This window comes from Somniosus microcephalus, chromosome 12, assembly GCF_052327205.1.
Source record: "Somniosus microcephalus isolate GS21.2 chromosome 12, FLI_Smic_1.0, whole genome shotgun sequence".
NCBI classification, from domain to species: domain Eukaryota; kingdom Metazoa; phylum Chordata; class Chondrichthyes; order Squaliformes; family Somniosidae; genus Somniosus; species Somniosus microcephalus.
This window is the reverse complement of record NC_140998.1, coordinates 53,194,418-53,219,120: the sequence shown is the minus strand read 5'-3', so window position 1 is coordinate 53,219,120 and position 24,703 is coordinate 53,194,418. Positions and strand designations below refer to the sequence as shown.

At 43.2% G+C, this 24,703-nt stretch overlaps 1 protein-coding gene across 5 annotated transcripts in view; it reads left to right on the top strand.

Moving 5' to 3' along the window:
- Nucleotides 1-24,703, top strand: part of pcnx4 (pecanex 4) — a 61,815-nt gene that overhangs the window by 219 nt on the left and 36,893 nt on the right. The window contains exons 1-7 of one of the 5 annotated variants that reach the window (XM_086002868.1): nt 3-441; nt 3,638-3,754; nt 4,035-4,775; nt 5,719-5,895; nt 7,565-8,085; nt 9,486-9,586; nt 15,581-15,703. In XM_086002868.1, coding sequence (XP_085858994.1) covers nt 4,087-4,775; nt 5,719-5,895; nt 7,565-8,085; nt 9,486-9,586; nt 15,581-15,703 — 1,611 coding nt within the window. In that variant the 5' untranslated portion in view covers nt 3-441; nt 3,638-3,754; nt 4,035-4,086. Of the gene's footprint in view, nt 1-2; nt 454-3,637; nt 3,755-4,034; nt 4,776-5,718; nt 5,896-7,564; nt 8,086-9,485; nt 9,587-15,580; nt 15,704-24,703 lie in introns of those variants that run through there. The other 4 variants (XM_086002867.1, XM_086002869.1, XM_086002871.1 and 1 more) reach the window with 4 other exon arrangements.

The following is a 24,703-nucleotide window of genomic DNA, read 5'->3' as shown; positions in this document are numbered from 1 at the left end:
GTCCGAATCTGTGGGGCGGGCGTCAGGCGCGGCTATGAGAAAAGCGGCGGTGGCGGTATTGTGTGTATTTCCGGTGCTGACTGTGGCTGTGCCAGTGCAATAGAGACGGGTGTGCGGAGTAGCGCGGCGGGGGACAGGTGGCCGCCGAGTCTCGCACCGTCCCGTCCCCGGCAGGCACGGTGTGCAAAGAGGGCGTCCACCCGTATCCCGAGTGTCTGCTGGTTGCTATGGACAGTTGGCGCTGTTGGTGGAACACAATTCTGGCAGATTAGCACGTTACTGGGCTGTGTGGTTTTACCCCGGTTGATGGAAATGAAAACGATTGGCAATTTCGGGGGTGCAATATTTTAATATGTAAAATTATCAAGTTGTACAGGACTTGTGCTCCAAAACTGAGCTTCGAATACCGCGAATAGATGTCACAAGTAACGTCTTGGAAACGTAAGTTTTAAGGTAATGTTGCCTCTTATGTTTGATATTTCTATTTTGTAGTTCATAATGCACCTTACAAAAATGTTCGCATTTCTTAGCATTGTTGCATTTAGTATTCATTTTGTTTTCTGTAATTTGGTAAACAAATATAGGCTGCCCATATCGGATCAGTCTTAACTTTAGGACATCCACCTGCAACTGTGTTCATTCTATATATTAAAGTCTAATGCCACAGCAATTAATGTATGTTTTGTATTATGTTTCTGTAAAAAACCCCAAATCAAATCAAATCAACTTTTATTGTCATTGTTAGTGCACAAGTGCAGTACAACGAAATGTAGGCTTGCGGCTCCCAAGAGTGTACAATTTGGATTAGGACACTTAAACATTTCAACATACATTTGTACATATATATTAGCATAAATATGACCATAATAAAGTGCATCAGCAGATGTGCAGGCTTTAGTGTTTATTTGTGGAGTTCAGTAGGATGACAGCCCTGGGAAAGAAGCTGTTCCTAAATCTGGTCGTACGGGTGCGAATGCATCTGTAGCGTCTTCCAGATGGTAGGAGGGCGAACAGACTGGCTGGGGTGGGTAGGGTCTTTGATGATGGACCGTGCCCTCCGTAGGCAGCGTTTCTGATATATATGTTCTATGGTCGGTAGCCGGGTGCCGGTAATGCGTTGGGCAGTTTTGACTACCCGCTGCAGGGCTTTCCGGTCATGGGAGCTACAGCTGCCGTACCATACCGTGATACAGTTTGTCAGGATGCTCTCTATAGTGCAGCGGTAGAAGTTAGAGAGGATCTGGGGTGACAGATTACATCCCTTCAGCCTCCTCAAGAAATATAGTCGCTGCTGGGCCTTCTTCACCAGAGAGGAGGTGTTGAGGGACCAGGAGAGGTCTTCCGTGATGTGGACTCCGAGGAACTTAAAGCTGGCCACCCTTGTGGATGGGGGTGTGACTTCTGCCTTTGGACTTCCTGAAGTCCACGATTATTTCCTTTGTTTTCTTGGTGTTAAGGGCCAGGTTGTTGTCGGCGCACCACTTCACGAGATGCTGGACCTCCTCCCTGTAGGCTGACTCATCGTTGTTGGTGATCTGGCCTACTACCGTGGTGTCATCTGCAAACTTGATGATGGTGTTGGAACCATTAACAGCCACACAGTCGTGGGTGAAGAGGGAGTAGAGGAGGGGGCTCAGCACACATCCTTGTGGGGCCCCTGTGTTCAGGGTCGGGGGGGGGGAGGTGTGGTTGCCTAATTTGACAGACTGGGGTCTGTTTGTTAGGAAGTCCAGGGTCCAGTTGCAGAAATGTCTTCAATCATCCTGAAAACATTATTTGATCTAGCTTCTGGCTAAGGACTTTTTTGTTCTGGCAACTTTTACATTGTGGTTTGGTGTCGCCTGGATCCCAGAAGACCAAAGCCAAATATATTTCCCTGCATCACTGTTCAGTTTTTTTCATTTGAAGTCTGATGACCTCTACTAATGAGCTAGGTGTTGAAGTTGTTTCCCAAAAGACTGAAAACAATAAGCAATTCATTAGCCTGTCTCACCTAGACACTTTACATCCATCGAGTTGGGAGGCCCCTGGCCCTGGAGACTCGGCAAGGATTATCTGGCGTAAATCATCACTGAGTTGTCAACGTGGAAATGGGCAGAAAACATACAAATAATAACTGAGGCACAGGCAGTGGGGGGGAAAAAAGCAGGGGAAAATTAAATATTTTGAACGATCAGTGTTTAAAATGAGATTTGCGTGTTCTTAAATGGATTGATGTTTGCACCAGGGCTAGAGAGGGAAGTTTGAGGCATTTTGATGTTCACCTCTGACAGAGTGACTGCAGTCAGTTAACCAACTAGGTACAGACTATGACAAATGGCCACCTGTTAAAGTGCTGAATGTGAGAAAAATACATAAGTCAATAGGGTAGATACAGAGAAACTATTTCCTCTAATGGGGAATACAAAACAAAGGGGCATAATCTTAAAATTAGAGCTAGACCATTTAGGAGTGAAATCAGAAAGTACTCTTTCTCACACAGGGCAGTGGAAATCTGGTACTGTGTCCCTTGATGGTTGTGGATACTAGGCTAATTAAAATTTTCAAGACTGAGTTCAGTGAATTTTTGTTAGGCAAGGCTGTCACGGGATATAGAACAAAGGCCAGTAAATGAGGTTGAGGTACAGATCAGCCATGATCTAATTGAATAGCAAATGTAAGAAATCACACAACACCAGGTTATAGTCCAACAGCTTTATTTGAAATCACAAGCTTTCGGAGCGCTGCTCCTTCTTCAGGTGAAGTGGAGAAATGCATAAAGACACAGCTTATATAGTCAGAGAATCATGTCAGATGTTTACAGGTAACCTTTCCAACTGCCATTTATCGCACCTCGGCAGAGAGATAATCACAGCAGTCAAAGGTGTGAATGGTGTCCAAACAGGTCAGTCAGGGGAAACATTACATCAAAGAACAATGAGGTGGGGTCACAAGGGGTCAAATATTGCAGATGCTGGGGTCTGTATGAAAAACAAAAAAACAGACAAAAAACATTTTTTTTGGCTGGAAATCACAGCAGGTCCAGCCGCATCTGTGTAGAGAGAACAAGCCAATGTCGACTCGAGTCTAATTGAATAGCAGAACAGGCTTGAGGGGCTGAATGGACTTGCTCCTGTTGCTAAGTTACAACACGGAAACGGGCCAATTGGCCCAACCAGTCTGTGTCGACGCTTACCTTTCATGTGAGAACATAGTCCAGATCACATTTACTCGCCTGTTCTTGTATTCCTTCCTTCCTGAATGTTGGAGACTTAACAATAAGAAAACCTCTGAGTAGTACTACACCAATGAGCACTTCAGCAAGAACTACAAATCCACTTTGGGAAGGGGGAGAAAAAATAGCTTTTATAATTATGTAAACAACTGAGAAAAATTATCCTTTTTGAGGAAGGAGAATAAAAAAATAGATAATATACTTGCATTTTAAGCAGACGCTGTGGAAGATCGAGCAAAACATAATGTAAGTAGCTGGGAATAAGGTTTTAGGGAGTGAAGAACAAACAATTACGTCTTAAGCAAGCTCTTTAAAGTGGTAGATATATCTGTGAAGCTTATCTTTCAGCATTGCTAAGGTCTGTAAAAGATATCTCGAGTCAGTTATGTGATATATTGCTTCAGTAAATTTGCTGTGTTACAGATGGGCAAACTGCTTTTGCATTTGGGTCGCAGCAGGACCACAGTAAACGGAGAACCTGCATTACCAGTCTTGAACTACTCATGATATGGGATATCTTGCTGCTTATTTAGAAATTTTGTAAGTTGAGTAGTTAGTCATTAAATTTGGTAAGGTACAGCAGTTATATTGCATGCTTTCAAACTCGTGTTCTCCTCCTTCCCCACCATCGTATTAATCTATATTGAACAACTGCACTGCATCTGTGATCAAATGAAAATTTGATGCCATATCCAAAAGTTTACATTTTGTAATATCTTTTTAAGTGCTTGTTTACTAGGTATAATAATAGTGGAGACAATGTCTGTAATCTTAAACTTGGATATCTAGATGTTTTACTGTTAAATTCTGACTTTCTCAGGCAAAACAATACTGTGGAAATACTGACGATGTAAGAATTGTGCGAAATCAGGATGGGTCCAGATGTCCCACTACTAAACGACTACAAACAGGAATTCTTTTGGAAGCGATTTCCACAGACAGTACTCGGAGGACCACGATTCAAACTTGGATACTGTGCTCCACCTTACATCTATGTTAACCAAATCATCTTGTTCTTGATACCATGGGTTTTTGGTGGTGTAGGGACTGTTCTTTACCAGCTAAGTACATTAGAAGATTATTGGGCATCAGTCCTTGTTGCAGGGTTGATGCTCCTAGCAGCCTTCATTATTCAAGGCCTGAACCTGTGGGTCAGGCGAAAGAGTGTGGCTGTCGAAACATTCCTGTCTGAAAATACTTTGGCAGATGAGGACGAATTTGATTTTCTCAGCTGTGCTGGGTCAGAGACAGTAAAATTCATCATACCTGGGAAGAAATATTTAATCAATACAGTTTTTCACTCCATTCTAGCTGGAGCATTATGTGGCCTTGGAACATGGTATTTGCTACCTAACAGGTTAATGATACTATATGCCAACACAGGGGCAACTGTTGTGCTCTTTGTTTTTGGTTGGGTGACTGTGTGCATTGGAGAATATTCTTTAATAATAAATACTGCTGTAGAGACTGCTACATTCCAACCACAGGATACATACGAAATCAATGCACTTACTAGACCACTTTATATTTTTGCTTTCATTGCAGTGGATCTTGCCGACAGGTATACAACTTTTGAAATCTTTTAATATGTTGATTTGGTGAGAAATTAGTTTTAGAATTAGGACTGAATAAAGTGGTTATGGTTGTATTTGGATTCAGATTTTGACCTGATTTTCAATGGTGAATCTCTATTCAGATTTTGTTGCCTTAAAGATACCACTGCTAGCAGGAGGTACAGCTGTGCTTGCGTAATATGGCTGGATGTGGCGCCTAGGTCCAAAATTATCCTAACTTGAACATTTAAAAAAAAAACTAAAATGAGCATTTTTTTTGGATTTGGGCCAGTTTGGATTCTGAAATGCCTTTGCGTTCTTCCTACATTTGAGCTGTATTTGAGACTCTTAATGGTTTGGGTCTTAAAAAGTGTTTGAAGTGGAATAACCTTCATGAACTGGGGTTAAAATGAAAAAAAGTTCAGCTAATCATCTTCATTTTCATGTTCACATTTTGCTGACTTCTAATCAAGGAAAGTTTGCACGGATTAAGTTTTAGAGGAATGTTGCCTTGTCTTCAACCTGAACCTGACTTAATGTTACATGGGGCGATGGAGGGGAAACGAGCCAGTCAACTCCAGAAGAGGAACTGACTGTTAAGAGCTCCCAAGCAAGGAGGTTGGCATAGATTTTCGGAAGCTAATTTTGGGGGGGTAGAGAAGGTAGAATTTGCAATGCTAAGTCTAAAATATTTTCAGATTATTAATCAAAATATGTGGCTTAAGATTCTTTTCCATTCCAAGTAGAATATCTCATTCTTGCTAGTAGAAATTTATCAATATTATTATTTTGCCTTCTGGCTTGAGCAAATTTTAATTGTTTGTTTATAATATTTAATAGCAGGCTAACACAACCAGGAAGTTGGATTTGGAATCAAGAGATTGATAGCTGAAGCATTTTGTACCATGGTGCTTTTGGAATTAATATTTGGCTTTTTTTTCTTTCCTCCAGATTTACTGTAAACCCAGTCCTGCTTCAAACTAATCAGATTTTGCACATTCTTTTTGTATTTCTGCCTGTCCTCTGGGCAATTGGTATTCTGCCTCCTGTAGATGCACTTTTCTTATGGGTTCTTGAGCAAGTCTTAGAATTTGGGTTTGGAGGTTCACCCATGGCAACCAATGTAAGGTAAGATTTAAATTCTTCACAAATGGGAAGCGTACAACAACTTGTATTTAACAACACTTCCTTTTTTATAAATTTATAATTTCACGTTCATATACTGCCTCATCCTGCACTGCAGTCCACAAGCCATAGTATATTTTGTGATGGCACTTTGATATTGGTTGATCTTCCTGAATCCCACTTTTTGCCAGGCCCCATTTGTACAGCATTTAGTGATGCTGCAAAAGCTCTTCAGAGCATATGGTTTTATCCAAGGGTCTGTAATTGTGTCAAGCTGCTGCTTAGCAAACCGATCCTGATGCACAACAAGTAGAGACTTCGTATGCTGATGCTTTTAATTTTTGTGTCCATGCATTTTTTTCCTTCTGATAAATGTTCTCTCCTCCCTTCCTCTGCTGAAGGCATGGATTTTCTGAGGTACTACTGAAAGAGTGCCAGAAGCCCTTTAGTGCTTTGCCAAAGTTCTGTTTATTCATGTGTGAGGCTTGACTGAGCTATTTATTCATATGGCATCACAACTAAGCTAGTGTGAGGGTCGGGGGGACTACAGAGATCGGGAGGGGCGAGGCCATGGAGGGATTTGAAAACAAGGATGAGAATTTTGAAATTGAGGTGTTGCTTAACTGGGAGCCAGTGTAGGTCAACGAGTACGGGTGATGGGTGAACGGGGCTTGGTGCGAGTTAGGTCAGGGGCAGCCGAGTTATGGATGACCAAGTTTACGTAGGGTAGAATGTGGGAGGCCAGCCAGGAGTGCATTGGAATAGTCAATGGCTTGGATGAGGGTTTCAGCAGCGGATGAGTTGAGGCAAGGGCGGAGACGGGCGATGTTATGGAGGTGAAAATAAGCGGTCTTAGTTATGCTGCGGACATGTGGTCGGAAGCTCATTTCAGGGTCAAATATGACACCAAGGTTGTGAACGGTGTGGTTCAGTCTCGGACAGATGTTAGGGAGGGGGATGGAGTCCGTGTACTAACAGCAGGATTACTACATTTGAAAATTACATTATAATGTAGCAGGACTTGCTTTTGTAAAATGTGTTATGACACTAGTGTAATAATGCAGTTTGTCAAATGGCATTGAAGTTTTATTTGCAATCCCTCAATAACATTTTCAACACGGCCTATTCCTGATAAAGGTTAACCATCTTCAGTGTGTTTCTATATAAAAATAGCTACCATTTTAAACTACAACATAGGAACAAAAGTAGGCCTTTCAGCCTTGACCCTGTTCTGTTCAGTTAGATCATGGCTGATCTGTACCTCCACTCCATTTACCCCTTGATACCCTTACCTAACAAAAATCGATCGATTTCAGTCTTGAAAATTTCAATTGAGATGGCACCCACAGCCTTCGGGGGAACGAGTTCCAGATTTCCACTATCCTTAGCCTCCAACAATGCAGACCTTCCTTGGCCCTACTTCAATTATCCCCCATCCTCCAACCCTGCTTCACCTTAATTTTACTTTAACTCTCCATGTACAACGCTGCAGAAAATCAGCTAGTGTATGGTAATTTTTGTTTGCCTCATGATCATTAATGTGTACATGCACTTGAGACACAGTTACAGAATTTGTGACTACATTATACTTGCATAGTAGGAAACTGGTGACATTTTTAGTGCTGTACTAATGCTGTGTATAATTTTACAACTATACTTTTTATTTCTGCAGGCTTTTGGTTATGTTTATTGTGTCCATTGGCGTGGTGATTGCAACATTCTTTATCCCCAACACTCTTGGTGTGGTGCTGTTCACAACTGGAATGGGATTTATACTTAGTCTTGATCTCAGTCAAGTTGAGGCTTCATTCAGATTCTGCTACAGGACAGCTCGTGCCTCATTAGAATATCCTAAACATTTTAGTAACCGAATTGGATGGCAGCTTGGCTGGAAAGAAGCCTTGATTTATATTAGTCTTCTTATAATGACACTTGCAGAAGCTGGTTTATTACATTACTTTGCAAGAAGATCAACTGCATCTGGAATAAGTCCTCAGGCCATAATAAGCTATATCTTAATAGGAACACTGGTAGTATGGAAGATTTTCCAAGAAATTCAAGGTGCATATATTCTATTTGGATTCTTTCGAAATCCTTTGTTTCCCAAAGGCATAAGAACTGTGAAAGTTTTTAAGCAGAAACAAGCAATATTGATACAGGCTGGCTTGATTCAAAGGATTCTCCTCAATCTCAGTAAGTTGCCTAAAACAATAGACTAGATGGCTAGTGTGTGTAATTTATTTCTGGCAAGATGTCTGCCTTTCTCTCTTTTAAAAAAATCTATCTTTCTTTGTTTCTACTGAGCCGAAGTATCTCATAGGTGTTTACTAAATTTTTATCTTTTTTCTTTTTATCAGCTGGTGTATGGTGATATTTTTTCTTTTTTTAAAAGAAAAAGTCTTGACACATGCAGCGACATGAGACTGGATGGGTTGGGGAGAGGCCACTGGGAGGTGCTGTGGCATGATGGTTGTAAGGCAATTTGGAGGTTGGGACCTGTGCCAAGCGGAAGCAGTGGATGTGCAGCTGCAGTCTTGTGTTCCTGACTTGATGGTGCTCCTGATGATGATGGCCCTTACTGATACTGGTGTGTCTGGAATTGTTGGAACACTTGTGAAATCTCTACCCCAGAGAACTGTGGATGCACAGTCGTTGAGTATTTTCAAGACCGAGATTGATTTTTTTTTGGGGGATATTAAGGGACTCGAGGGATGTGGGGATAGTGCAGGAAGATGGAGTTGAGGTAGAAGATCAGCCACGATCTTATTGAATGGCGGAGCAGGCTCGACGGGCCGAATGGCCTACTCCTGCTCCTATTTCTTATGTTCTTGTGTGCTTGAGGGAAAAGGAAATTAGGCCTAGCACAAGGAGAGTGTGGGACTGAAGGTTAGGAGAGAGTGGAACAGGCCCAGATGTCGAAGCTGGATGGGGGAAAGCCGATCTGGGACAGAGATGTAAGGAAATGGCGAGGTGACTTTTTGTGTTTGGTGTGTGTATTTTATCTGCTAATAGTGATTAAATTAGTGACATTTGTACAGAAGGCCATCGCACCCTTCTAGCTGAAGGTGGAATTGTAGCGAAATGCTAAATAGAAGAGGGGAAAAGAAAATGGGCAAATCATATTGGAAAATAAATACTGTATATTTAAAAACCTGATTGATACAATGGTACATATTATAATACCAATGCACAGTGCTACAGAGTGGTGAGACAGGTTTTTTTTTCAACCCTTCCCCATTCAAAGTTCAGCTCTGTTTCCTAACAACGTATTCATGAATCTAACTTGAACTTTCATTAACATAGCACTTGAAACCTGCCGGAACGGTTTTTGTTTGTCGATGGTTTTCATTTCCCATCTAATCCTGGCTCTTGCCAGTTGTCTGCAGTATAAATGTATTTGTGGCGTGTGTAAGGAGAACTTGTCAAGAACGGCATTGTAAGGCACAAAAATCAACAAGGTACATACAATAGCTTTGTTCTTGCTTGATCAATATTGTGATCCTTTCACAATGTTTTTAACCTAATGAAGCATTCTGCGTTTTTGAAGACTACAGTGAGGTTGAATTGTTCTAATAACAGTCTGTTTGTTACAGTCTCTCCATTCGCTATGGTAGCCTTTCTGTCGGTGGATTCTTCACTACAGGATCTCCACACAGCATCTCTTTGTATTGGATTCACACGGGCCTATCGAATAGTAAGTTGTGTAGTGTATTGGTGCAATAAAATGTTTAGACTTTTAAAATTTATACAATTCCATCTACCTTTTATTGATAAAAATCAAAATACATTTTTTGAAGCAAGTTACTTTCTTGTCTTGATCATATGACCATCTAATTAAAAGCCTAGATCAATTCATGCTAGTAAATCCAAAACTACATTGAAGATTTGTTCTTAAAGGAATAATATATATTTATGCTCTTTGAACCTTCCTGCTCCTCAAAATCTCATTGTTTCTGTTTTCTTGTCTCGTTTAATTTTTAATGCAGCTCAATTGCATGTCTCCAGCAAAAACATCTTCGCATCTATTTCATTCATTTATATTCAAAAACTTGTTGTGTTAACCTCTTTCCACCCTCTTCCTGTTCTTAAAATGTTTGTTTGATTTCTGCTGAGATACAAGACAAATGAGACTGTGGCAGAATCTCGGGTATATTTTACTTTGAAAAGTTCAAGAAATTTTTTTAGTAAACTAAGGAAGCTTATAATTGGAAGTTTGTAGTTTGAAGCCTCAATCTAGGTTGACACTTTAGTGCAGTGCTGAGGGAGTGCAGCATTGTTGGAGCTGCTATCTGAGATGGAGAAGTTAAACCGATGGCCCATCTGCCTATTCACGTTGATGTAAAAGATCCCATGGCGTTAGTTAAAGAGGAATGGGAGTCTTCCTAGTGTGCTGACCAGTATTTTTCCCTCAATGAATATCACTAAAAACAGATTAACTGGTCATTTATCTCATTGCTGTTTCTGGGTCTTGCTGTGCAGAAAATGGTTGCTGCTTTTGTCTGTGTAAGTCACTGCACTTCAAACTAATTTATTGTCTGCAAAGCACTTTGGAAGATTTTTGAGGGACCTGAATAAGATGCCGTGTAAATACGAATCTTTTTTTTACATGCTGAGCAAAGCCCTCTGGTTGGTTAGGACACAGTTACTGATTACCAGTTGTTATGTTAGAAGTATATCACCTGAAGGAGAGCTTACTTTACAAAAGAGACAGCTAAAAGGAAAAAGGAGTCACTTTGTAGAGTGATGAGGCTCAGGTTACATTGAACCCACAGTTCCTCTCGCTGGTTACAGTGGTATAATGGTTACGGCACGTCCCAGGAGATTGAGAGTCAAATCTCACCATGGAAAACTTTGACATTTAATCCAATAAATCTGGAAACCAGAGTTTGGCAATAAATGCAGCCTTGCCAGCACCATCCACATCCTAGGAACAAACCTTAGAGAAAAGAAAATTCCTTATCTTGGCTTTACTGCCCAACAAAGGCAGTAGGCAGATTTCACTCACGAGGAAATGGAACTTGAAAGCTGAGTCCCTCCTGGGAGTTTACTTTACACCTGTTACCTTTTTAAAATGTTTCACTTTGCCAATGTTCTTCTCTTCTGCAGACACTGAGGGCTCGATTTTAATAGCCCTGAGGAGGCGGGTTTGGAGGCGAGTCTGTTTGGGGAAAAATCAGAAAAAATGGCTTCAGACACCCAACCCGCCACCATCCCGCCCTCACCCAATTTTCGTGAGTGTCTGTTTAGCCGCTCCCAAACTGACCCATCTGGAACCGGTGGAACAGGTAGTTAAGGCAGTTAACAGCCTGTTAACTGCCTTGCTAATCCTATTTTCATAGTGGTTTCCCATTTTCGTGCTTCTGGCTCCTGTTTCCCGGCTTGTCAGAAACAGGCCAGGTTCAAGGAGACGAGTTGCTGGAAGACATGATTTGTATGCATTGGTGGAGCGCTTTAAAAGCGCCCCTGAAACATGGCTGACATTCAAATGCAACAACTTTGCTGTTGTAGGTATGGGATAAGATTTTGCACATCTACTGACCTTCTGACTGTTCAAGCTGACACCCATCTGCAGTGTGGCATGAATGGAATAATTTTAGGCCACTTTGACTGTGCGCTTGCAAGATTGTTGCCTCAAATGAAATCTATAGCAAGGGGATGGGAAACATTTACGCCCTCTCATCCTGGTCATAGAATCATAGAAAGTTGCAGCATGGAAGGAGGCCATTTCGGCCCATCGTGTCCGCGCCGGCCAACAAAGAGCTATCCAGCCTAATCCCACTTCCCAGCTCTTGGTCCGTAGCCCTGCAGGTTAGAGCATCCCAAGTGCACATCCAAGTACTTTTTAAATGTGGTTAGGGTTCCTGCCTCTGCCACCCTTTCAGACAGTGAGTTCCAGACCCCCACAACCCTCTGGGTGAAGAAATTTCCCCTCAAATCCCCTCTAAACCGTCCCCCAATTACTTTAAATCTGTGCCCCCTGGTTTTTGACCCCTCTGCTAAGGGAAATAGGTCCTTTCTATCCACTTTATCTATGCCCCTCATAATTTTATACACCTCAATAAGGTCTCCTATCAGCCTCCTCTGTTCCAAGGAAAACAGACCCAGCCTATCCAGTCTTTCCTCATAGCTAAGATTCTCTACTTCTGGCAACATCCTTGTAAATCTCCTCTACCCTCTCTAGTGCAATCACATCTTTCCTGTAATGTGGTGACCAGAACTGCACGCAGTACTGTAGCTGAGGCCTAACTAGTGTTTTATACAGTTGAAGCATAACTCCTCTGCTCTTGTATTCTATGCCACGGCTAATAAAGGCAAGCATTCCGTATGCCTTCTTAACTACCTTATCTACCTGGCCTGCTACCTTCAGGGATCTGTGGACATGCACTCCAAGGTCCCTTTGTTCCTCTACACTACTCAGTGTCCTACCATTTAATGTGTATTCCCTTTCCTTGTTAACCCTCCCCAAATGCATTACCTCACACTTCTCCGGATTGAATTCCCTTTACCACTGTTCTGCCCACCTGGCCAATTTATTGATATCTTCCTGCAGTCTACAGCTTCCTTCTTCAGTATCAACCACACAGCCGATTTTTAGTATCATCTGCAAACTTCTTAATCATACCCCCTATATTCGAGTCAGGATTGTTGATATATACCACAAAATGGTCCTCCTAATCGGAGGAGTCGCAGCCACGTGGCTCAGCGCAGATCTTCCTGGGAAGAGGAGGACGAGGGACGCCTTGCATGCCCTGTTATGACCAATGCAGCCACCTTGCAGTTCACTGCTGCCCGTCAACCAGGGTGTGCACACTGCCATGCCATATTAACATAAGCTTACTCTTCAATCATAGGTGGCTACCATATGGCTCTGTAATTGCAGGTGACACTTGTCCAACGTCATACTTCATCTCTGCTATACCCTGTTATTTCTTATCACTTTTACCATCAGCATTGCAAAAGCAAGTCGCCCTGAGCCCTCCAAGCACTTATGCCATTTCCAATAACACATAGGCCACACAATCAACTGTTTGACATAATTTATCTTTATCACATGACAAAAGGATAATAAACCAGCAAGAGTCAGAAAAAAAAAAATCACCCAAGTGAGTCCCCCTGTGACTATAGGTGCTTAATCTTTCTCTTATGCCTGCTTCTAGGTGGTGCTTCCCCTGTGGCTTCAGCAGATGTTGAGGCACCTTGCTGACTAGGATGCTGTGCCTGCTTAGACGTTTGTGAGTCTGGGAGGGCGCTTCAGCAGTCTGCTCTTCCTGCGGCTGTGCAGGGGCTGAAACGGCCATCTCAGTTGTCTTTGCAAAGTGGGTCTCTGACCGAGGACTCCGCAGTGGCATGGTCGTGTGAGCGCTTTCACAGGAGCCCACACTTCCTTCTGTCCTGCCAATAAAATCCCCCTCATGGGTCATCCACACCTCAGTGCTGGCAAGTGGCTGGAGAGCACCTTGCTGCACTTCAGGAGGACCCGTATCTACACTGGCAGTCCTCCTCAAAAGGATGTCCATGAAGCTCTGGTCTATGAGACCATAGCTGCTCATCGCTCCTCCAGAGATGTCATTCTATTCTGAACAGTCACCATGTTTTCCTGACTCTGGCGACTTTTTTTTCTCCATGGCCGTAGCCATCCTTTCCATGGAAGTTGCCATCCTATTCATGGTGGTGCATTCATGCGCCATTGCCCCCACCACGGCAGTGCTGATGTTACAGATGGACTCCTCCATTCTCTCCACACTCGCACTAACCCTGGAGGCAAACCTTTCCAGAGACACCTGCACTTGTTCCTGTATTTCACGAACCGCTCTTTTTCTGGATGGCCCCAGAGGCACAGCGTCTGCAGAGCTAGGAGAGTGCTGCGACCTCCGCCAAGGACTCTCCACTGCTGTTGCTGTCTCCGCCATCTGCAGATGCTCACTTGTGCCCTGTGATAGACCTCTAACTCGCGATGGCTCCACCGAGGTGTGTGTTGCTGCGCTGAGTCCTGGTGACGCTGCTCCCTCAGGCTTCAGGTTCCTCTGAGGATTTTTCCGGGTCTTCGTTCTGGATAGTGAGGAGGGGGGCGCTCAATGGTCCTGAGAGAGTAAAGGCATGATTTAGACATCTGATATTGATGTAGCAGACACACCCTTTTGAGCAGATGATACAATGCGATTCTCTATGAACATCATATGCCATTGCTTTCTGAGAGGGATGAAATTCTATTATGTCACCAGCTTCCTCTAGTGTGCCAGTCTCTCCATCGCCCACTTCCAGGTCCGGCCAGCCGACCCGATCGCACTCATTGGACCAGCCAGCGCGCATCATTGAAATTAACAAGCTCGTTGACTAAAAATCGGACATCTGCAGCTGATCCTGCCGGAAGCGGCTCCCGAACCTGCCCACCACACAACCCAACTCCAACCCGCCTCGGGAATTAAAATCGAGCCCTGACTCTCTCGCTGGGGTATGTTTCCAAGAGTGCAGGCAGATCCCCAGTAACTTTGCCAAGTGACCATTGTTTGTGTAAGCATAAATGACTGATTGTAGGCTGTTACTGTGGAGGACATCACAACTGAGTCCAATCCTGTCCAGCAGGAGTCCTTGAATAGTGATGAGCCCAGGGGTCCTGAGGCTAATTGTAGCACCCCACCTGTTCCAGTTGAAATTGGCTAAATCAGCACAGACAGGAATCAAACTTGGGATCATCTAGTACTATTCTATGTGGTGTCTTTATCCTCAAGGCCACCAGAGGAGTTCTATAGCTTTGAGTACCAGTCAGAATAAGGGCCCGGACTTTGCGGTAGGAACAGCGATGAGCCTATCAGCATCACCGTTATTGAGGAGTAAATCTGACAGTAACTTCCGGCACCCTCACATACGCAGTTAAAAACGCGGAAATCAAGAAGTTGCTGTCCGATTTGCCCGGCTCCTCCACAAGCTTTGCTACACGGTACCTCGCTGAGAAATTCGGCATTTAAACACATGAAGGGCGTGAAGTTGCAGTACTTGCCCACTAAACATGCCAGAAAATGTTGAAGCTTGTCCATTTAAGTGTAAGTCAAGTGTAAGTGAATTTTTAACAGTGTGATCAGTCTTAATTACTCCAAACAACCTCCCTGGCACTGAAAATTTACTTTTGAAAGTGTGGAGTCTCATTCCTTCAGATTTTATTTATTGTTTGAGATTTTTTTTTAAATTACAATTTTTTTTAGTTTTTCTCTGTCTCTTATCTCTTAATCCCATCTTTCTTTCCCTCTCTTCGCTTTCTGTACATGATTTTACATTGAATTAAATATTTTAACTTGCACTTGCACAGACTCCGTGCGCCTCAGTAAGGATTCTTCAATCTGGTTGAAGAGAGACTCTCTTGCTTGTCCTATTCACACAGGTCCCCGATCCCCTGTAGAGGGTACTGTGCTGTATCAGACCCTAAGTTGCTGCTCAAAAGCCCATGAAAAGTCTGTGGGCAACTCTAAGCATAATGAATGGCGAGCGCTGTTCATTCGTTGCTGCCTGCAAAATCTGCACCAAGGTCTTGGTAGTAAGAGACTTCAACATTTTTGATAGATCCTAAATTTTTTTTAAAAATAACTTGGGATGAGTTGGCACATTTAAGCTAAATTTTAGGAGCAATTGTTACCGATTTCTATATAACATGATTTTATTTTTTTAATTTCTGTTTTTTAACATGTCTTAATAGGTGTGGCAGAATACAGAGAATGCACTATTAGAAGTGGTAGTGATAGCAATTGTGCGACTTGCCACATTGCATTCAAGTTTGGTGTGGTGGAACAGTGTGGGTACAGGAATCCAACTCCTAATGGTAACTGCAATTTTTATTTTGACCATTTTCCTGGTTGGTCACTTGCCTCTCAACATATGTTTTGCCAGCAGGGTATGGTTATGATTTTCTTAGTCCATTGGGAACACACTATAAGCAGTAATTTAGACAGTTAAAAAAATATAGTTTGAAATATCATTGGATTTTTACAGACACAGTGAAGAAGTAATGTTCTGTGTGCATTAAAAAATATTGAAGAACATAAGAAGTAGGAGCAGGAGTAGGCCATACGGCCCCTCAGGCCCGCTCCGCCATTCAATAGGATCATGGCTGATCCGAATCTAGGCTCGCGTCCACTTCCCTGCCCTCTCCCCGTAACCCCTAATTCCCTTATCTGCTAGGAAACTGTCTATCTCCGTTTTAAATTTATTTAATGTTGCAGCTTCCACAGCTCTCTGGGGTAGCAAATTCCATAGATTTACTACCCTCTGAGTGAAGAAGTTTCTCCTCATCTCAGTTTTGAAAGTGCAGCCCCTTATTCTAAGATTATGCCCCCAAGTTCTAGTCTCACCCATCAGTGAAAACATCCTCACCGCATCCACCTGATCAAGCCCCCTCACAATCTTATATGTTTCGATAAGATCGCCTCTCATTCTTCTGAACTCCAATGAGTAGAGGCCCAACCTGCTCAACCTTTCCTCATACGTCAACCCCCTCATCTCCGGAATCAACCGAGTGAACCTTCTCTGAACCGCCTCAAGAGCATGTATATCTTTTCTTAAATATGGAAACCAAAACTGCACGCAGTATTCCAGGTGTGGCCTCACCAATACCCTGTATAACTGCAGCAAGACTTCCCTGTTTTTATACTCCATCCCCCTTGCAATAAAAGCCAAGATTCCATTGGCCTTCCTGATCACCTGCTGCACCTACATACTAACTTTTTGTGTTTCATGCACCAGGACCCCCAGATCCCTTTGTACTGTAGCACTTTGCAGTTTCTCTCCATTTAGATAATAACTTGCTCTTTGATTTTTTCTGCCAAAGTGCATAACCTCACACTTTCCAATATTCTATTCCATCTGCCAAATATCTGCCCACTCACTGCCTGTCTGTCCTTTTGCAGGTTTTTTATGTCCTCCTCACTCACTGCTTTCCCTCCCATCTTTGTATCGTCGGCAAACTTGGATATGTTGCACTCGGTCCCTTCCTCCAAATCGTTAATATAGATTGTAAAGAGTTGGGGTCCCAGCACTGACCCCTGTGGAACACCACTAGTTACTGATTGCCAGCTTGAGAACGAACCATTTATCCCAACTCTTTGTTTTCTGTTAGATAGCCAATCTTCCACCCATGCCAGTATATTGCCCCCAATCCTGTGATTTCTTATCTTGATCAGTAATCTTTTGTGTGGAACCTTGTCAAATGCCTTTTGGAAGTCCAAATACACTACATCCACTGGTTCCCCTTTATCTACCCTGTATGTTACATCCTCAAAGAATTCGAGCAAATTTGTCAAACATGACTTCCCCTTCATAAAACCATGCTGACTCTGTCCTATTAAATTATGTTTATCCAAATGCTCTGTTACTGTTTCCTTAATAATGGACTCCAACATTTTGCCAACCACAGATGTTAGGCTAACTGGTCTATAGTTTCCAGCTTTTTGTCTACTTCCCTTCTTAAATAAGGGTGTTACATTAGCAGTTTTCCAATCTGCCGGGACCTTTCCTGAGTCCAAGGAGTTTTGGAAAATTATCACCAATGCATCCACAATCCCTACCGCCACTTCTCTCAAGACCCTAGGATGTAGGCCATCAGGTCCGGGGGATTTATCTGCCTTAAGTCCCATTATTTTACCGAGTACCATCTCCTTAGTGATTTTAATCGTGTTTAGCTCCTTCCCCATTGCCCCCTGTTTGTCCAGTGTTGGGATATTTTTAGTGTCCTCTACTGTAAAGACTGATACAAAATATTTGTTCAGCGTCTTTGCCATCTCCATGTTCCCCACCACTAGTTTCCCGGTCTCATCCTCTAAGGGACCAACGTTCAGTTTAGCCACCCTTTTTCTTTTTATATAGCTGTAGAAACTCTTGCTATTTGTTTTTATATTTTTTGCTAGTTTACTTTCATAATCTTATCTTCCCTTTCTTAATTAATCTTTTAGCTATTGTTTGCTGGCTTTTAAATGCTTCCCAATCTTCTATCCTCCCACTAGATTTGGCTACTTTATATGCCCTTGTTTTCAGTCGGATACTATCCTTTATTATTTTACTAAGCCACGGATGGCTGTCTTTTCTTTTACTCCCCTTTTTCCTCAGTGGAATATATCTTGAAAGATGCGAAATATCTCCTTGAATGTAGATCACTGCTATTGTACCGTCTTACACTTTAATCTGTTTTCCCAGTGCACTTTAGTCAATTCTACTCTCATACCTTCATAGTCTCCTTTATTTAAGCTCAGTACGCTGGTTTGAGATCCAACTCTCTCACCCTCAAACTGAATTTGGAATTCAACCATATTATGGTCACTCATTCCAAGGGGATCCTTTACTAGGACATTTTTTATTAATCCTGTCACATTACACAGGACCAGATCTAAGATTGCCTGCCCCCTGGTTGGTTCAGTTACATGCTGCTCAAGGAACCTGTCCCTAATACACTCTATGAACTCTTCCTCAAGGCTGCCATGCCCAATTTGATTAGTTCAGTCAATATGAAAGTTAAAATCCCCCATGATTATAGCTGTTCCCTTATTACAAGCCCCAACTATTTTCTGATTTATACTCCGACCAACAGAGTTGCAACTGTTAGGAGGCCTATAGACTACGCCCACTACTGTAGTGACTTTTTCCCCTTATTATTCCTTATCTCCACCCAAACTGTTTCACTATCCTGATCCTTTGACCCAATATCATTTCTGACTATTGCAGTGATTCCATCCTTGATTAACATAGCAACCCCACCTTCCTGTCTGCCCTTCCTAATTGTCAAATACCCTTGTATGTTTAGTTCCCAGTCATGATCATCTTGCAGCCATGTTTCCGTAATGGCCACCAGATCATACCCATGTGCAGTTATTTGTACCGTCAACTCGTCTATTTTGTTACGAATGCTGCGTGCATTCAGATAAAGAACTTTCAAATGTTTTCTGACAATTTATTCCTGCTTTTACCCCTTTTACTACTTTACTTTATCATTATACATTCTGTCCCTTCCTGACACGCTCCGGTTTTTAATTCCCCCCACTGCTACCTTGCTCTATTGCCTTCTCTGCTGTCATTTTTATTTTTCGCTCTCTTAAAACCTCCCCCCACTAATTAGTTTAAAGCCCTCTAAAGCCCTAGTTATTCGATTCACCAGGATTCTAGTCCCAGCACTGGCCAAGTGAAGTTCGTCCCAACGGAACAGCTCTCCTGTCCCAGTACTGATGCCAGTGTCCCAAGAAGCAAAACCCATTTCTCCCACACCAGTCTTTGAGCCACGCATTTAACTCTCTAATTTTATTTACCCTAGCCAAATTTGCACGTGGCTCAGGTAGTAATCCAGAGATTATTACCCTTGTGGTTCTGCTTTTTAATTTGGCCCCTAGCTGCTCAAACTCCTTCCGCAGAACCTCTTTCCTTGTCCTATCTATGTCGTTGGTACCAACATGGACCATGCCAACTGGATCCTCCCCCTCCCACTCCAAGTTTCTCTCCAGCCCAGAGGAGATGCCCTTAACCCTGGCACCGGGCAGGCAACACCGCCTTCGGGACTCTCGCTCTCGGCTGCAAAGAACCCCATCTATCCCCCTAACGATACTATCCCCTACCACTACAACATTTCTTTTAACTCCCCCCCCGCCCCCCCACCCCCCCCCCCCGCAACTTGAATGGCCCCCTGCTCCACGGTGCTGTAACCGGGTTGCTCATCCTCCCCGCAGTCCCCGTTCCCATCCTCACGGAGTAAGAGCCTCAAACCTGTTGGACAATAGCAAGGGCTGCGGCTTCTCCAACACTACCTCCTGGATCCCCGTACCTTCCTCACTTCTAGTCACACCATCCTGCCCCTGGCCACGGACTACATCTGAATTAATTAATCTAATTGGTGTGACTACCTCCTGAAACAGAGCTTTCCCCCTCCCTGATGTGTCTCAGTGTTTGAAGCTCGGACTCCAGCTCTTCAACACGGAGCCAGAATTCCTCGAGCAGCCAACACTTACTGCAAATGTGATCACTGTGAGCATCAATGGTGTCCACCAGCTCCCACATATTGCAGCAGCAACACATCACCTGCTCTCCCATTCTATGTAATTAATTAAATTTATTATTATTTTTAAATACCCTCTGCCCCGATTCTAGATGATGAATATCACACCTTAGAAACTATAAACCACAGAGTTTAAGTTTAAAAAGAGAGAAATACTCACCAATCAATCACTTACCTGCTTTCTGGTGACGTCACACTTCGATTTCTTTTTACTTCTCTCCTTCCCTCTGGGTTCCGAGTTCGGAGACTGGTACGCCTTGCCTGGTCTCTGGAGCCTTTTATACTCACTGCTCTGCTCCGCGATTCCCACCAACTCTCGCTCCGTACTGAGGCCTTACCTGGTCTCTGGAACCTTTTATACTCACTGCTCTGCTCCGCGATTCCCGCCAACTCTCGCTCCGCACTGAGGCCTTACCTGGTCTCTGGAGCCTTTTATACTCACCGCTCTGCTCCGTGATTCCCGCCGACTCTCGCTCCGCACTGATCCTGAAACAGCCTGTGTAATTTAAATACAGTAACTGAAAAATAATGCTCTAGTAAAGCAATATTCGATTACAGTTTCACTGCATAGTTAGTTTTTGTTGCCAAAGAATTACATTAAAAAACATCTTAACTGAAGTTTCACAGATGTTAGCACTTGTGTCACACATTTGGTTATTTTATCTTGCCCTTTTTCCTTGAGTGGTACTCACTTTCTGCCCTGCTACAGATGTGAAGGAGAGCATTTGTTATGGCATTCTTGTCATATAGCAAGTTGATTGACACCTGAATGTGTTTTAAAAAGGCTTTCAGATTTGTAATCATTTTATTTTTTGCAAATTTTTGCCTCAGACATCGGACACCTTTTAGAAATTGAGATTGATAGCTTAACGAAGGATTAGTGGGTTTACTGAGATGGTGAGTCATACAGACCAGAAAGGTTGCACGTTCAGCCCCCAGTCTGTGCTCAGCTAGTGGCAGTAGGGGGTGCACCTAATATTTAGATGGAAAAATATAATAGGCTGCATCATGGTTCAATGGTGTCAGAGAGGGACATGGGTTTCCTGATGCCACTGAATTGGCCATATGAGCAGTACTGCTTTCTGAACCTCCCTGTTGGTTTATTTAGAAAGAGTGATACGTTTCTGCAGAGTGAGGAAATTAGATTTTTGAGAATTTGTACAGTGTGTTTGTACTAACTGTCTACAGTACTTGCTCCAGGTATGATTTGGACAGGTTAGGTGATTGGGCAGATGCATGGCAGATGCAGTATAATGTGGATAAATGCGAGGTTATCCACTTTGGTGGCAAAAACAGGAAGGCAGATTATTATCTGAACAGCAATAGGTTGGAAGAAGGGGAAGTGCAACGATACCTAGGTGTCCTTGTGCACCAGTCGTTCAAGGTAAGCATGCAGATGCAGCAGGCGTTTAAGAAGGCAAATGGTATGTTGGCCTTCGTAGCGAGAGGGTTCGAGAACAGGAACAAGGATGTCTTGCTGCAGTTGTACAGGGCCTTGGTGAGACCACATCTTGAGTATTGTGTGCAGTTTTGGTTGCCTTATCTGAGGAAGGATGTTCTTGCCATGGAGGGAGTGCAGCGAAGATTCACCAGAGTGATACCTGGGATGGCAGGAATGACGTATGAGGAGAGATTGGGTCGATTGGGCTTATACTTGCTGGAGTTTAAAAGAATGAGAGGGGATCTCTTTGAAACTTATAAAAATTCTAACAGGCCTGGACAGACTAGATGCAGGAAGGATGTTCCTGATGGCGGGGGAGTCCAGAACCAGGGGTCACAGTCTAAGGATAAGGGGTAAGCCATTTAGGACTGAGATGAGGAGGAATTTCTTCAGCCAGAGAGTGGTGAACCTGTGGAATTCTCTACCACAGAAGGCAGTTGAAGCCAATTCATTAAATATATTCAAGAAGGAGTTAGATATATTTCTTGAGGCTAAAGGGATCAAGGGATATGGGGAGAAAGCAGGGACAGAGTACAGGAAACTTTGGTTTATCCGGAGGTTAACTGTCCGGAATGCTCGAGCCACCGGCAAAAATCAGGAGCCATTTCGTTAGGTTTTTTTTCTTTTCGTTGCTTTTTTTTTCCTTTCGTTGCTTTTTTTTCCACCAGTCAGGCTCTGCAAGGTCTCGCTGAAGCTGTTGCTAAGCTACAGAGACGCTTGCAAGGTACGGCCGACTGTTTAGAAGCTGTTGCTAAGCAACAGGGTTTGTTGCCAGATACGGAACTCAAAATCTCCATATGTTTCAACATTAGCGCTGGTTTGTCCAGCAGTTTTGATGGGACGGCAACAGCTCGGTGCCAGATAGCACAAAGTTTCCTGTACTGAGTTTGGATGATCAGCCATGATCTCATTAAATGGCGGAACAGGCTTGAGGGGCCAAATGGCCTATTCCTGCTCCTATCTTCTATGTTTCGTTTTCAGGACACTAGGCTTAATTTGTTTTGTTTAAGATATTAAAGATATCAATTTAATAATCATAATCATAATCAACTTTATTGTCATTGTTAGTGCACAAGTGCAGTACAACGAAATGTAGGCTTGCGGCTCCCGAGAGTGTACATTTAGATTAAGACATTTAAACATTCGACATACATTTGGCTTGTAATACATTAACATAACCATAATAAAGTGCATTGGCAGATGTGCAGGCTTTAGAGTTTATTTGTGGAGTTCAGTAGGATGACAGCCCTGGGAAAGAAGCTGTTCCTAAATCTGGTCGTACGGGTGCGAATGCATCTGTAGTGTCTCCCAGATGGCAGGAGGGCGAACAGACTGTGGCTGGGGTGGGTAGGGTCATTGATGATGGTCCGTGACCTCGGTAAACAGCGTTTCTGGTATATGTGCTCTATGGTCGGTAGCCGGGTGTCGGTAATGCGTTGGGCAGTTTTGACTACCCGCTGCAGGGCTTTCCGGTCATAGTAGCTGCAGCTGCCATACCATAAGAACATAAGAAATAGGAGCAGGAGTAGGCCAATCGGCCCCTCGAGCATGTTCCGCCATTCAATAAGATCATGGCTGATCTGATCCTAACCGCCAATCTACTATCACAGAACTATCTCCTGAATCTAACAGAATTAGACACATGAAATAGGAGCAGGATCAGGCTACCCACAGGGCCATGACCGATCCGAACCTAGACTCATGTCCAAATTCCTGCCCGCTCCCCGTAACCCTTAATTGCCTTTACTTCTAGGAAACTGTCTATTTCTGTTTTAAATGTAAGTAATGATGTAGCTTCTACAGCTTTTTGGGGCAGCATATTCCATGGACCTACCACCCTCTGAGTGAAGTAGTTCCTCCTCATCTCAGTTTTGAAAGAGCAGCCCCTTATTCTAAGACTATGCCCCCTAGTTCTAGTTTCACCCATCATCGGGAACATCGTCCCTGCATCCACCCGATCCAACCCCTTCACAATCTTATATGTTTCAATAAGATCGCCTCTCATTCTTCTGAACTCCAATGAGTAGAGTCCCAATCTACTTAACCTCTCCTCATATGTCCATCCCCTCATCCCCGGGATTAACCGAGTGAGCCTTCTTTGTACTGACTCGAGAGCAAGTATGTCTTTTCTTAAGTATGGACACCAAAACTGTATGCACTATTCCAGGTGCGGTCTCACCAATACCTTGTACAACTGAAGCAATACCTCCCTATTTTTATATTCTATCCCCCTAGCAATGAAAGCCAACATTCCATTGGCCTTCTTAATCACTTGCTGCACCTGCATACTAACCTTTTGAGTTTCGTGCACCAGGACCCCCAGATCCCTTTGTACTTCAGTACTTTCCAGTTTCTTGCCATTAAGATAATAACTTGCTCTACGATTTTTCCTGCCAAAGTGCATAACCTCACACTTTCCAGTATTGTATTCCATCTGCCAAATCTCTGCCCATTTACTTAGCCTGTCTATGTCCCCTTGCAGGTTTTTTATGTCCTCCTCACTCACTACTTTCCCTCCCATCTTAGTATCATCTGCAAACTTTGATATGTTACACTCGGTCCCCTCCTCCAAATCGTTAATATAGATTGTAAAGAGTTGGGGACCCAGCACTGACCCCTGCGGAACACCACTAGTTACTGATTGCCAGTCTGAGAATGAACCATTTATCCCAACTCTCTGCCTTCTGTTAGATAGCCAATCCTCTATCCATGCCAGAATATTACCCCCAATCCCGTGATTTTTTATCTTAAGCAATAATCTTTTGTGTGGCACCTTGTCAAATGCCTTTTGGAAGTCTAAATACACTACGTCCATTGGTTCCCCTTTATCCACCCTATATGTTACTTCCTCAAAGAACTCCAGCAAATTTGTCAAACATGACTTCCCCTTCATAAAACCATGCTGACTTTGTCCTATTAAATTATGATTATCCAAATGTCCTGTTACTGTCTCCTTAATAATGGACTCCAACATTTTACCTACCACAGATGTTAGGCTAATCGGTCTATAGTTTCCAGCCTTCTGTCTACTGCCCTTTTTTAAATAAGGGTGTTACATTAGCAATTTTCCAGTCTGCCGGGACCTTTGCTGAGTCCAGGGAGTTTTGGAAAATTATTACCAATGCATCCACAATCCCTACTGCCACTTCCCTCAAGACCCTAGGATGTAAGCCATCAGGTCCAGGTGATTTATCCACCTTGAGTCCCATTATTTTACCGAGTACCACTTTCTTAGTGATTTTGATCGTGTTTAGCTTCCCCCCCCCCCCCCCCCCCCCCCCCATAGCCCCCTGTTTGTCCAGTGTTGGGATATTCTTAGTGTCCTCTACTGTAAAGACTGATACAAAATA